At 36.7% G+C, this 16,170-nt stretch overlaps 1 protein-coding gene across 1 annotated transcript; it reads left to right on the top strand.

Annotated features, from left to right (window-relative positions):
- The first annotated feature begins 3,346 nt into the window (after positions 1 to 3,346).
- On the top strand, positions 3,347 to 3,946 carry LOC149139223 (uncharacterized). Its single transcript, XM_089450647.1, has one exon. The coding sequence runs from the start codon at positions 3,347 to 3,349 to the stop codon at positions 3,944 to 3,946; it is 600 nt and encodes a 199-aa protein (XP_089306773.1).
- Positions 3,947 to 16,170: the final 12,224 nt, after the last annotated feature.

The raw sequence follows: 16,170 nt of genomic DNA on the forward strand, positions 1-16,170 counted from the left end.
TAGATGAGGGACCTTCATACCCAACTCTACCACTACAAAACATCTAATTAAGGTCAGGTCGGGCATTGCATAAGGAACCATCCCCTACTCAAACGCAACAAGAAAAACAAAAAGAGGAAGAAGAAAATCAACAATGTAGCAAACAAAGTGAACCAACACAAGACAATTTGGAACAAAACCAACAAATCAAAACATTCCAACCACCTCCATTTCCAGAAAGATTACTTCAACCAAGACCATCCACACCATTGCCACAATTTGATGTTCTTGATGAATTGAGGAATGTATATATCAAAATGCCTTTACTCCAGGCAATTAAGGATATCCCAATTTATACCAAAGTAATCAAAGAATTGTGTCTCAAGAAACCTGCAAAGAAAAAATTTGACCCAAAAACAATACATGTCATAGGTAACTTAGCAGGCTTGATGTCAAATATTATTTCAATGGAGAAATATGTCGATCCAGGCAGACCAAGAGTCACAACCATTATCAACAAAATTTCAATTCCTAACACTTTAATAGATTTAGGAGCTGCAATAAACGTTTTAACATTAGACACAATGAAAACTTTGCAGCTAACAAAATTGTAGAAAACCCCAATTGTTTTGGAGTTAGGTGATCGTTCTAAAGTCATTCCTGAGGGGATACTAGAGGATATAATTGTCTCACTAGATTCTTGGGGGTATCCAGTCGATTTCTTGGTACTCCAACCCAAATCAAACTTTGGAGGACATCCGATTATACTTGGCAGACCCTAGTTGGCAACTTCTAATGCATTTATTGGATGTAGGTCCGGTAATATGATCATTTCTAGAGGGATAGAATGAAAACAACTTACCTTGTACCCATTAGCACAAGCCCCAACTATAACACATAACTTATGGCTTGATGACAAGTACAATGATCAGGAAGAAATATACTCTGTGCTAAGCATAAACCAAATGTATGATATTGAGGAAAATAACAATGCAAATTTAGTGGAAATGTTTATTTCCCAACCTGAGGTTTCAGAAGAGTTGAGAAATGAACAATACATTACTGCAGATTATATGTTGGCACAAAGTTTTCAAGAAACATGCATGATGTACTCATTGAAAGCAATATTTGATGAAATTTTTCCAATCAATTCCATTACAAATACACAAAGCAAGACTATAGAAATCAGTCCCGGAAAAACATTGAACATTGGGGCATTTCTAGAAACATCTGAAGAACAAAACCTGATTCATTTGTTGAACAAATTCACCCAGAAACCTGCACTCACCACATTTATATGGACACTAGCATTCAGCCATTAAGACAGCCACAAAGGAGAATGAACCCTATGCTTAAAGAAATTGTCAGAGATGAATTGCAAAAGTTGTTAAAAGTAAAATTCATATATCCCATTTCTAACAGCCGATGGGTATCACCACTAGTCATAGTACCCAAGAAAAATGGCAAGTGGCAAGTTTGTGTTGACTACAGAGAGCTAAACAAAGCCACCCTTAAAGACTATTTCCCATTGTCATTTATTGACCAAGTATTGGATACTTTAGCTAGGAAAAAATCATTTTCCTTCTTAGATGGCTTTAGTGGGTACAACCAGATCAGCGTAGACTCAAGAGACCAAGATAAAACAACATTTACCTGTCCTTGGGGAACATATGCTTACAATGTGTTACCATTTGGCTTGTGTAATGCTCCAGCAACATTTCAAAGTGCAGTGTTAGCTATTTTTGCAGATTTGGTCCATGAATGTGTTGAGGTATATATGGACGATTTTTCAGTATATGGTGACTCCTTTGACCACTCTTTGCAAAATATTGAAAAAGTTTTACAAAGATGTATAGAAACAAACTTGTCCTTAAGCAACGGAAAATGTTATATGATGGTGAATGAAGGAATAGTCTTAGGACATCATATCTCATCCAAAGGAATTGAAGTAGATCAAACCAAAATACAAATCATTGTTGAATTGCCAATTCCAACAAATCAAAAAGATGTAAGAAGTTTTCTTGGTTATGCAAGCTATTATAGGCGATTTATTGCAAATTTTAGTAAAATAGCTTTGCCTTTGTTTAAAATTATTGCCAAGGATGTAACTTTTGATTGGAATGGTAATTTTCAAATTGCTTTTGATAAGCTCAAAGAAAAATTATCCACTGCTCTAGTTTTGAGAGGACCTAATTGGACACTACCTTTTCATATCTCAACTGATGCATTTGACACTACAGTGGGGACTTCATTAGGCCAAAAAGAAGATGGTTCAACATATGCCATCTATTTTATTAGCAAGAATTTGACCCCTGCAGAATTTAATTACACAGTTACAGAAAAGAAAATGCTCGCAATAATACATGTAGTGAACAAATTTCGCCACTACATAACCGTATATGAAGTCTTAGTTCACACTGATCACTCTGCCATTCGATATTTAATGAACAAACCTATTACTAATGGCGAGATCACTAGGTGTTTACTCTTATTGCAGGAATTCAATATCACCATACTGGATAGACCCGGAAAAGAAAACCAGGTAGCAGTCTACTTTTCTAGACTTCAAAATCTTGGTGAAGCTGTCCAAGTTGACGATTCATTTCCTGATGAACATTTGTTTGCAATTTCAGTTTCAACACCATGGTATGCTGATTTAGCTAACTACTTGTCCATAGGAAAAGTACCACCATCATTCAGCTCAAGGGAAAAGAAAAGGTTGATCAAACAAAGCGCAAGATATTCATGGATTAATGGCGATTTATTTTACACTGGTTATGACATGATTACTAGGAGATACATTAGAGAGGATGAAATAATTGATGTACTAACCTCTTGCCATGATCAACCTTGTGGTGGCCATTTTGCAGCAAAGAGAACAATGCACAAAATTCTTAGCCTTGGCTATTATTGTCCATCAATTTTTAAAGACACAAAGAAGTATGTAAGAAGTTGTGACAGTTGCCAACGCATGGGACGACCAACTACCCTTGATGAAATGCCACTCCAGCCACAAGTGCATCTAGAGCCATTTGAAAAATGGGCTTTTGATTTTATCGGTCCCATCAATCCACCGTCTAAAGGTAAGAAGTACATTCTTGTGTGTACTAACTATGTCACTAAATGGGTTGAAGCAAAGGCACTGGTAAGGGCAACTGAACAAACAGTGGTCAATTTCCTATTTGAAGAATTTTTTTTTAGATATGGAGTGCTTAGAGAGATAGTCATGGACCAAGGAACTAAATTCACATCAATACTAGTTCAAGAAATCACAGAGAAGTACCAAATCAAGCATAGAAGAAGCATGCCCTATCATCCACAGGCCAATGGCCAAATAGAGTCTACAAACAAAACATTAGAAGGAATCATGACAAAAGCAGTGGCCACAAATAGGAAGAATTGGGCTGACAAGCTCAATGAAGCACTATGGGCATATAGGATTACTTGGAAAGATACAACAGGGTTCTCACCCTACCAGCTAGTCTATGGTAAAGAGGTCATGCTACCAATAGAATTCCAAATACATACATATAATTTGGCAGCAGACCTAGGGATAGACCTTTCAGAAGCTCAACAAGAAAGGATCATGCAGTTAAACCAGCTTGATGAAATGAGACAAGAGGCCGTGCAAAGGACAACAATGATTCAGCAGCAATGGCATGATAAGATGATTAAGAAGAAGGAATTTCAAATTGGTGACTGGGCATTGCTCTTCGATTCCAAATTCAAGGATCATAAGGTTAAATTCACTACTCACTGGATGGGGCCTTATGAAATCCTTGAAATATTCGAGAATGGATCAGTCAAAGTAACATCAATAGACCAAGAAGGACAGACATATCTTGTCAATGGACACAGGATCCAAATCTACCATAAGCCTGTTGACAGAGAAGACTTTATCAGAACTGTTTCACAAGAAAGGGAGGTACAGCTACTACAACAGTCAGCTGTAAAATCCAAACCTTAATTTGTTTTGATTTCAAAATAAAATATATATATATATATATAAAATAATAATAATAATAATAATAATAATAATAATAATAATAATAATAATAATAATAATAATGTTTAGCTATGAAAACCAGATAAGGCATAGTCTAAACACGAATTCTTGTGAGAAAACCAAGAAATTGGCTTGCAAGAATTCTTAGTTTTTTAAATTTTGAGTACAAGAATCAAAAAGGAAAAAGTCATTTTAAATCTTAAGTGCAAAGGACTGTGACTTGAGGACAAGTCAAACCATCAGATGGGGAGAAGGAAGCCTGAACTTGTTCATGCTTTCCTATTTCCTATCTTTAGTAGAAAAAGGTTTGTCTTCATTTTCAACAAGATTATCAGAACATATCTCAGAAGGGACCTGTATCATTCATTCTTCTGAAGGGACCTGTTATCATTCATATCTCAGAAGGGACCTGTATCATTCAATCTTCCGAAGGGACCTGTTATCATTCAAATCTCAGCAAGGGACCTGTTATCATTCAAATCTCAGTAAGGGACCTGTTATCATTCATTCTTCAGAAGGGACCTGTTGTCATTCAATTCTCAGCAAAGGACCTGCATTCATAACTTCTCAGAAAAGACCTGTTCAGAAGAAAACTTGTCATCATGTTAAGGTAAAGGTTCTGTTTTAAGTACATTTTATCCAATGGGATCTATTCAAAGGAAAATTACATCAGCAACAAGAAAGATTACATTCAAGATGAAAAAATCACAAAGAAGAGGCCAGCAACAAGAAATTCAAGAGAAGACTGGAACTTTAAGCAAACAGACATTTTATGGACACCATTACATTATGCCAAACAACAAGCTCCAACACAGAGATGTTAAAGGGCTGTAAGAATTGTCATTTTAAGTATTTAATTTCTTTTATTAAATTCAAATTTTTGATGATGAAATATGATGATTATTGATTTTAGTTTCTAAATACCTATCCTATCCTATATCATTCATTTTTTATCCTAATTCCTACCTTTTTACCTACACCCTGTAACTATAACCATTGCTCAAATTAGAATTGAGCAACACATATCCCTATTTTCATCTTGTATATATATTACCTTGTATATATATTCCTTAATCTAATCAACCCATAGTCATGAATACCAACAACCTATCAAAACTAAGAACTGATTGCATACTCAAGAATTGAATTTTCAAAAAAAAAAAAAAACTCAAGTCATAAAACAGAGGATTGCCACAGCGCAGGTCATGAAGGGTTTGTGAATTTGTAACTCATAAATTGAATTTTCAAAAAGCTCAAGTCATAAAATAGAGGATTGCCACAGCACAGGTCATGAAGGGTTTACGAATTTGTATGGTTTTCAACCTACAAATTTCGTTTTTAAAAAAGCACGAAATAACTAAGGGCAAGTGCTCAAAAGATTTGCGGTCCAATCAGCAAGTCATCATAATTTGAAGACCGTAAAACAGGACACCAAAGGATATCATTTGAATATGAGCCATTTACACTGCCAGGACTCCATAAACATCATAGCAACTTACGCTGCCAGGACTTCATAGCTATCATAGCCGTTTATGTTGTCAGGACTTCATACCCATCATAGTAATTTACGCTGCCAGGACTTTGAAAACATCATAAACACCTGCGTGCAAGTCATTTCACCACTGCCAGGATTCCAGAGACATCATTAAAAACCCTTGAGACAAGTTGCGTGGAGAAATTTGGGATTTAAGACATAAACAGGCCATAGAAAAATGCATTTCCTAAATGTTGGAAGGAAGAAAAACGCATTTCCTGAAGGATTAAATGCTGGAAGGAAGAAAAACGCATTTCCTAAATGCTGGAAGGAAGAAAAACGCATTTCCTGAAGGATTAAATGCTGGAAAACACATTTCCTATAGAAAATGCCTGTCTTGAAGGATTAAACGTTGGTTTTATAAAGCAAAATAGCGTTTTATGCATTGTCAACATACGTAGGCACGACATTCACCAGAATTAAATTGAGAGAGATTTCGACTGTATTGGCAGCATCCTCTAGGAATTACACATACAAATCGGGCCCAAGTAGTTGATTTACCATAAACTCTGGTAAATTTTTTTATTTTTATTTTTTTACAACAAGAAGAACTGTAGTCATTTTTTTACAGTATGGTAGAATTTCTTTATACAAACTGTAAATTATTTTCAAACACAGGATAGCAGGACATAGTTTTTCCTTTCCTCTTATGGAAAATTAGGCAGAACCATTGCAGTTTGACCCTTCCAGATATCATAAAGACTGTGTAGAAATACTTAGGGCAAAATGATGGCTGCAACTTTTAGAAAAACACAGTGGGTATAATAAGCAAACAGCAAAAGAATTTGCTTCTTCATTCAATGGGGAGAAGGCAGTTGTAGGCAACTTGTCATTTAGGGTCTCAAAGGACACCATTGCTCAAGCAATTAGTATAAGCCCAGAAGGAGAAAAATACTTTAAAACCAAACAATTTAAGGAGAAAAAATGGGCACCTTTTATATCCAAGTCAAGATTATCAGCAGTTGATTGGAAATCAGGGATCCCTAGAAGCTGGTTAATCCATCCATGGGATGAGATGGTTTATATAATTCAAAAATTTATAACTTGTGAAGGTAGATTCTGTGTTGTATTCCTCTATCATATTAAGTTGTTGATGCATCTGAGAGGAGATTGTACTATAAGTTTGCCCTATTTTCTTTTACAAAGCTTGACAAAAATGTCTAAGACTATGCAGAAGCAAAGGAAGAATAAGGATACAAGTTTACATCATTTTGGCTTGATAAAAATTTTGATTGAAGCTGAATTACAAAAGATGGGTATAACATGGGAAAAATTCTTGATCACTAATGAATTTGTCACTGATGAGGAACAGAGAGAGTTACAAGAAGGACAACAGAATTTACAGGAGCAGCAACATGGAGAACCAGTGATTGATGTAGATGCCATAGAGGGATATTTTTCAGAATTTAGACAAAGCAATTCTATTCCATCCACCAGCAGTGTCAGGACAAGAAGGATGGTGAGAGAAGATGCTGAAAAAGCCAACCAAGACAAAATCTTTACTGCCTACACAAGAAAATCCAGGAAAAGGAAGTTTGGCCAGCAAAGGAAAGTTTTAGAGGAGGATGATGTCCTACAACAAGCACAATATGACTATGTACAGGGATTGGAAGACAAAGACAAAGAAACAAAGCAACAGAAACAACAAGTTTCAGGTAAAAAGAAAAGAAGATTGGAGAAAAAGGTTGAGAGGTTACAACAAGAGCTCAAGGAATCAGAAGTGTTGGAAAGAGTAATAAAAGCAGAAAATGAGGCACTTAAAATACAAAGAAAAAAGCTCTAGGCAAAGAATGAAAAACTAAAGAAGAAAGTTAAGAAACTCTCAACCTATAAAATACAAATTTGTAGAAAGGCCTACAAACTTTACAAACAAAAGAAAGAAATTAAGACCAAGTATCAAATCTTGAAAATAGAACATGAAGCACAAATGAAGATAAATGCTCTACTTGAAGCAGCAGAGGTAGAGGCAACAGTAGAGGACAACACTTGACAGGTTAGGACTTGGTTGCATGAGGACATGCAAATTCTTAGGTTTGGGAGGATGTTAGTATCTAAATTTGATTGTCCATTCCACTCCAAATTTATCTTTTTAACCATCATTCTTGGCCATTTAACCTTTATTATTCAACAATAATCCTTAGAAACTAAGTCATATGTTGTCATTTTCATTATTTTAAGCTTGGGATTAATATTTGAAATTTTTATATTTAAATGACATTTTTCAGAAAAATCACAGGAAGTTGTAACAACCTGTGATTGCTTTATTGATTGACATGTTGCAGCACAGGTGGGAAAATTCGAAGACTATGGGCATAAATTAAAATGTACAAGGATGGTGAAACAACTATTCGTTTTCAGTTTTGGAGAAAACAAGTGTCCAATCAAAGCTGGTCAAACCCAGCCACTTCATCACTTTTCCCTGATTTTTGTGCACAAGATATTTTCCAATTTTAGAATTTTTGCATAAATGAAGGAACAAACCTAAATTCGACCTCCTTTGGATGTAATTAATAGAATATTGTTAGTATTAGATGGAGAAACAATAGTTTCTTTTGTTATAGGATTCATGATAAATAACCCATATGGGAAAACTAAGTTTTAGAATGGTTTTTTGATGAACATATGAGAAGACAGCTTTTGTATCTTTGATTCCAGACTTAATACAAACTTCTTCAGCAATTTTACGTCTCAAGACTTAGTAGCTACACTCTTCTGAATCATCTCTTAGTGTGCTTGTGGAGTGCTGAAGGGCCCTCATCACTTTGCTGGTACACTTTATATTTACTCTATTTTTCTTACTAGCTGCAAATTCGAATTTAGCAGTTAATCATTTCATGTTCAGAGTTAAAGTTACATTAGCAAAATTATCAGTTAAAGAGAACTTGAATTTGTTGTGAAGAGATAGCCTTGTAAGAGGATTCAACTGATCTTGATCTTGGAATTGATATTTAAACACTACTGACATTCAACTTCCAGATTTGTTTGTTAGCTTTAATTGTGAAGAATAGTTCTAGTTTTATTTCTAAAGTGATTTAAGAATGGAGTTTTAAAATTCAATTTTCAGTTTGGTAAATGATTCTTGTAAGATTTATAACTGATATTGGTTTATAACGCTGCTTATCTTATTCACTGTGTGATTTAAATTGAAATTACTTTGGACTGTTGTGATTGTCCAAATTCTTTGAAGCAATATTCTTGTAAGAGAATGTAGGATTACAGTCAATCATCAACACTCTGCTTTTGTCAGTTTGCAACCAGAATTCCATAGGATTTGTTTCTCTTAGATTGATGTTTAAATGATTTGAAAGGATAATAAAGGATCTTTTGTAGAAAGCACTGTCAATTTAGTCCATTAGGTAGCCATTAGAATTTTATAGCCTTCTAGATCTATATATTTTAGGTAAGCACCTCTAAGTGTACTTTCCTAGGTTGACAAAAGAATTAAGAGCTTAACTTGCCTTGGTAAGTTGGGACCAAATAGTCCTTAGAAGAAGTAGTAAAGGAAACCCATAACAACCATCAACTTGATCTATTCTTATCCAATTCCAACCCTCTCTGTGTCAAAACCATAGAATTCGGCCGCAAAGAGAGCTTTGAAAATCAATCCATCTCTTTCTGTTCTCCAAGAAGAAAAGTTGTCCAACATGCTAAAGGAACATCTGGATGCCTTTGTTTGGAGTTATAAAGAAATAAAGGGAGTGCACCCATCAGTGTGTACTCACCACATTTATATCAAAGAATGTTGCAAGCCCGTTTGACAACCCCAAAGGAGGATCAATCCAGCTCTTAAAGATATAGTCAAAGAAGAGTTGCAAAAGCTTCTAGATGCAGGATTCATTTACCCTATCTTAGATAGTTAGTGGGTCTCTCCTTTGGTGATGGTTCCAAAGAAAAATCATAAGTGGAGGATTTGTGTCGATTATAGAGAGTTAAACAAAGCCACAAAGAAGGACCATTTCCCTCTACCTTTCATTGACCAAGTGCTAGATGGTCTGGTAGGGAAAAAGTTTTTCTCTTTCCTAGATGGATTTAGCTGGTACAATCAAATCCAGATCAGTCTGGAGGACTAGGATAAAACCACCTTCACTTGTCCTTGGGGTACTTTCGCCTATAGGGTCCTTCCTTTTGGCCTATGAAATGCTCCTACCACTTTTTAGAGAGGAGTCCTAAGTATATTTACCGAGTTATTCCATGATGCGATAGAAATTTATATGGATTATTTTACACCTTATGGAGGTGATTTACAGGAGGCTCTGTCCAACTTAGGTAAGGTGCTGCACAAATGCATTGAAATGAACCTATCTCTCAGTCCCAAAAAATGTGAATTCTTGATGACTGTAGGGACCGCGCTAGGCCATTCAATATCTTAGCAAGGAATGCAGGTGGATCCAAACAAAATAACTATTATCCAAAGGGTGCCACCTCCACAAAAGCAGATATATGTTAGAAGTTTCCTAGGGTTAGCTGGATACTATCGATGGTTTGTAAAAGACTTCAGCAAGTTGGCTTCTCTTTTATTTGGGTTGTTGGCCAAAGACTCTGAGTTTGTATGGTCAAAAATCTATCAAGAGGCCCTGGACACCCTGAAGGACAAGTTAACCACTACACCAATTCTCTGAGGCCCAAATTGGGTACTTCCTTTTCATATTCATGTTGATGCCTCACACAAAGCCATAGGATCAGCCCTAGGCCAGATAGATGAAAAATTGCCTTATGCCATTTACTTTATCAGTAAGAATTTATCAAAGGCCGAACTGAACTACACAGTGACTGAAAAAGGAGCTCTTGGGTGTTGTGCATTCATTGAACAAATTTAGGCATTATAGTACAGGCTATCAAACATTTGTACATACTGACCATGCTGCAATCAAATATTTAATTAATAAACCTAATGCGAATGCCTGGATAATTAGATGGTTACTTTTACTACAGTAGTTTGATATAACTATTGTTGATAATCTTGGCAAGGAAAATGTTGTTGCAGATTTTTTGTCCAGATTAACTTTGCCTACAAGTGAGGAGGGATTAGCATAAGATCAAGAATAGAACCTCCATTCCATATCACCCACAACCTAATGGGCAAGTGGAGGTGACCAACAGAGCGTTGGAGGGCATCTTGACCAAAGTGGTTAGCAGCAACAGGAAAGATTGGGCAGATAGACTAGTTGAGGCTGCATGGGCCTATAATACTACCTGGAAGACCACCACTGGATTCACGCCTTATGAGTTGGTCTATGGGAAAACGACCCTATTGTCCATTGAATTTGACTATAATACATTGAGAATGGAAGCCCAACTAGATCTAGATCTCAGCAATGCACAAAAAGAGAGATTTCTCCAGTTGAATGGTTTAGATGAGTTCAGAATGCAGGCCCTCCTACACACAGAGGTAACTCAAAGTCAAAGGAAGATCTGGCATGATAAGAACATCAAAGATAAGCAATTTCAAGAAGGTGATTGGGCCTTGTTATATGATTTCAGAGATAAATACTTTAAGGGCAAGTTAAGGAAAAGATGGTTAGGGCCTTATGTTATAGAGAGATGTCATGATAATGGTTCAGTGTAGATCAAAACCATAGATGCAAAGGCCATTACTTTACATGTTAATGGGCATAGATCGAAAGTTTACAAAAGGCCATTGTCAAAGAAAGAGTTAATTAATGGTATCAATAAAACAGTGGTGGTGGTGGAGCAGGTCTCAGGTCCTGCCTCATCAAGTCACTGAAAAAAGAAAAAGAAAAATAAGGAGACTCAGGTGAAAACCTCCATGAGGCACCTAAGACTCACTATTGCATTGAAAACCTCTTGGGGCAGCCTAATGGTGTCAAAAGAAAAAAATAAAAAAGACAAATAAAAATATCTTTGGGTGAAAACCTCTCTTAAGCTACCCAGGGCAAGCAACTAGAATGAAAACCTCTTGAAGGCAGACTAGTTGTTTTAAAATAAATAAGTAAATAAAAAATCTTGAAAAATTGTTTGTAGGTCATCAGGAGGAAGATCAGAGAGCAAAGGAGAATCAAAAGTGACCTATTCCACTCATATTTTTATTTCACCATTCATTATCCTTCATTATTCCACCATTCCTTTCATTTGTTTCACTCATTTGCCTAAGTTTGAAAGGGTATTGTGTTTTCTACAAGATTCCCTAAAAAACTATAGGATGATTCTGTAGGAATTATAGTGGCTTCAGAATCCTAAAGAGACTAACCCTAGGGCAAGGAAATGACCTACCCATGTAAAAAAAAATAGAAAACCTACATCACAATTTCATTACCATACCTCTCTCCACCTTGATCACCCCTGCATTCATCATTAAAAAAAAATAGTTTTCAAAAAAAATCATAGTCTTCAAGAGAAAACACAGAGAAAAGATGAAATAGAGAGCAGAGGGGAACAAAACCTTAACGTATTTCTCATTATTCACACTCCTATACCTCCTCTCTATCCATATCATCCTCCTTAAGTCCCAACAGTGGAAATGATTAAAAATTCTAAGGAAGAAGTAGCTACAAGACATCCTGTAGGAAATCCTGTAGCATCTTATCCCACAGAGTAAAAATAATGAGTTGCAATGAGCTTCCAGCATGGAGATCCAAGGTAGAAAAAGCTTTAGAGCAGCATCAGCACAATCATCTTCAACACCATGTACCTGCATATCAAGGCAATCATCAAAGGGCAATATATATAATAAAAAAAAGAGGGAGAAATAACATGTATCCAACGTACAACAAGAACCTCATGTCCTCAACAACTACAACAAGGTATTATCACCACAGGTAAGTATCTCACTTCAATCTCTCATTTTCATAATGTAATCAAAAGATGTAAAGATTGTGGACGAGTTGGTTTATAAGCGAAAGGTGGTCAGTTAACTTGGCCACCTTCGTTCAGTCAGCGAGGACAAAACAGTTAGTCCCCACACACGTGGCAGTAGTCAAGTCAAAGAAAAGGAGAATGAGGTTAGAAGAAGTTGAGACTATGGATGCCCAAAGTGGGAGTTGATTATGAGGAGAGAGGAATGATCATGTGGTAGTGTGAACCAACGGTCCAAAAATAAAAAATTATACCTCGGCTACCAGCACACCACCTCACTCAACTCGACCATAAGAGGAAATAAACATTGATCCCCATGCACTCATGCATTCATCTTCTCAAGGCTCTCTCCAGCAAAGTCGCTCTCATACCCAAGAAACTTACAGAAGAAAAAAATCTCATCTTTCTCCTTTACAGGACTTCCTATAGGATCACACAAGAAATCCTACAGGATCACACAGGGATCCTACAGGATATAGTCAGGCTGTCTACAGGATTGGAAGAGAGCAGTTTCAGAGGAGGAAACACAAGGGTTGGCTACAACAAGCACCATGAGGAGGTAGGCTCTACATTCCCTTCCATTTTTCCAAGTGAAAAGAATAGAAAAATTTCCTAGTTTGATCGAATTTAATCGTTGTGTAAGGGAATAGTTTCACAAGTATTCCAGTCCCATTTCCTCCTTCATTAAAGTTTGTATCATACATCTCTACTCCTCAAAATTCACCAGAAAAAATGACAGGGAGGTTTAATAGAAGGGAGCCCATCAACACTGTAAGGATTCACCAACACCCTCTTGTGCTAGAAATATTCACAAGGCATAATTGGACGGGGTATTTTGAGAAATTAAGGGGGTATGATGTAGCCCAATATTTTTCTCTCTCCCTCATTCCACTGATAAGAACCCATGCCACTGTGGTGGTGAGAGGCCTCTCCATAGAGCTCACCCCTGAACTCATAAGAAGAATTACCACACTTCCCCTAGGAGTGCCTTGGAGAAAGGAAGACAAGGGGGATAGCCAAACTGCCAAAAAGAAATTCTTTTTAGAGGGAGAGGAGCCCATTGAAGACAAGAATGGAGTAAGGAGAACAAGCCTACCATACCCCTGGAATGAGGTAAGCTACCACCTTATAAAATACATATCATGTGAAGGTAGGTATAGTGTGGTTTATGGATATCACTTTAGGCTTCTTGAAGAATTGAGGTTTGGAGCAGAAACACCTCCTCACCACAGGCTTAGCATACCATACTTCCTTTTGTAGTGACTAATAGATACAAGCATAAAGGTGCAAGAAGGAAACTACCAATAGTTAGCCCACCATGGGTTAATTAGAATCATCATAGAAGATGCCCTCCAAAACCTTAGAATTCCTATCCAATGGGCAATTTTCAGAGACATGCAGACATATGAGGATATCATAGCCCTCACATATGATATTAGCCCTATTGTCAGTGAAAAGGATGAAGAAGAGATTGAAATAGATGGGGAAGAAGTAGAGAGGGATGAAGAGGAGATAGATGAGGATGAAGAGGAAGAGAAAGAGGAAGAAGGTGATGAAGAAATAGAGGAAGATGTCAAGGAGGACACTGATAAGAAAGATGAGGATCTAGAGGGAGAAGAAGAGGGGAAAGACAAAGGTGAAAAGGGAAATGGAAAAGAAGAGGTAGAAGACAAGGAGGAGTCACCCAGGGTGTCTCCAAAACCCACTAAGAAAGAGGCAACAGTTTCCCTCACTGCCCTTAGCACCCCTATCAAACAAAAAGGAAAAAGACAGAGGAAAACCCCCTTATACTTCAGAACAAGAAAAAGTACAAGGATAAGGTAGGGAAAACCCCAAACTCCAACCAAGGTTCCCATTGTTATTGAGGACTCACCTAAATAGCAGGAGAATATGGCTCCTCTTATAAAAACTCAAGAAGAAGGATCCTCAGCACAAACCTCCCCTAAGTCTCTTATCACCTATGTGAGAAGGCATGTAACTAGATCTACCTCATCCAAAGGAAAATACATCCTACAAGATACACAACAAGACCTACAGGAAGCAGAGGAAGTCCTACATGAAACTCTTCTAAACCTACAGGAAACTCAAAAATTGGATGAGGAAGGAAGTATGAAGCCAAAAACAAAGAGAGAGACACTATGCCATTCCAAGATTATAGATAGTTTATTGATCTTTGTGATCAAAGTACATTAGAGGATATGGATAAGATGTCTGACTTCTACTTGCATAACATGGCTTTGACAGATATGCATGTATGGGACCCTAATGCAAAGCTGGGCGACTTAAAGTTGATGGCTTTGGCATCATGGATGAACCATGAGGAAGAAAGGGCTATATAAATGAAGAAGATATTGGCAACGGAACAAGCTGAGCCTCTCATGACAAAAGTTGAGTAGTCCAATCTAATGGATGTCATTAGCACACATAATTTAATTGCAAATGATCCTCAACTTGCACCCAAGTATCTTGACGCCCAAGAGAAAGCAATTACACATTTTGAGGATATGTTCAGATTGTTAGGGTATGACATCATGCAAGCGTGCCAAAGGAGATGGAATATTGATGAGCCTCAATATTACAACAAGAATGCAGCAACTCCCAAGGCTACTGACTTTAATTATCAACCCAAGGTTCGTACAAACTTAAAAGGTATCGACACTATATGTGCGACATACAATGTGTCCTTCCTTTGTTGTAATAATGTAATGGAGTGCATGTACTGAAGCAAAATCCTAAACTAGTTGTGGAAAATGAAATGTTTGATATGGAACCTTAACCTATTGCAAGAAAGAAAGTACAAGGAAAGAGACGAAAATTCAATGATCAATCACACCATTTCCTAATTAACTGCCAAGAAACTATGCTTTGAAATAGTGATAAATTATCATGAACCAAATGCTACTATCGAAGCATGGAAGTAAGAAGCATAAAAAATCACTAATGTGCAAGTAAAGGGACAGAAACAAATCTGTTTTTGTCTTTTTACCTTTTCATGCAAAATCAAGTATGCAAACTAATTTCTTTTGGTGATGTGGAAGGTGAATTGAGGATGTTGGAGGTTGGATGGAAGGGTTAGGAGATGGTTGGATGGTGTGGGAGACCTTTGGGAGGCTTTTGGTGACTTCCTAGAGGTTTTCTATCAATTCAGCCTCAAAACAAGCCATTTCAAGAAAACCTACAGGATGTACTAGAAACCTATAGGATGATCTTGTAGGAATTACAGTGAACCTACAGGATACAGCCGAGAGAAAAATGTGAGGTTTTGGAGGTGATGTAAGGCTTAGGGAATGTGGTATATGGGTGGAATGGAATGAGAAAATTCTTAGGATCACTCAGAACTCAAAACCAAAGTTGGGAGATGGATGGATTTGCTCAAAAATATTGGAGAAGTTTCCTTGTAAAATGATGAAATTGGCGAGGGTTTAATGACCAAGAAAATCGAATCCAAATTTGATGGGAAATTTTTTTTATTAACTAGGATGTCTTAGGTCCATATTCCAATTGGAATCACTCAAAAAGACCCATGTTAACCCATGCAAAAGAAATTAAAAACATTACTAGTGGAAAATATAGAAATTTAAGAACGAGTGAGCTAGTAAATCTAAAAAATGCCTAAAGAAATCAAGTGCAAATGCAATGGGGTAATTTTTGTTATGAACTAGAATGCTTTTTTTATCTAATGCAAGTGGAATCAATTCTATTGAAGCTTGTTAGCATGCTCTAAAAAATAGCAGAAATTTATTGTTCTTTGCTAAAAAGGATGTCCAACAATCTAGATTTGGGAATAAGAAGACTAATCCAAGCAACTCAATGACTATTATGAACTTCCAAAGCTTTT

This window comes from Pinus tabuliformis, chromosome X (genome assembly GCF_031772625.1).
Source record: "Pinus tabuliformis cultivar Carrire ecotype Pingquan chromosome X, CPIR1, whole genome shotgun sequence".
Lineage (NCBI taxonomy): Eukaryota > Viridiplantae > Streptophyta > Pinopsida > Pinales > Pinaceae > Pinus > Pinus tabuliformis.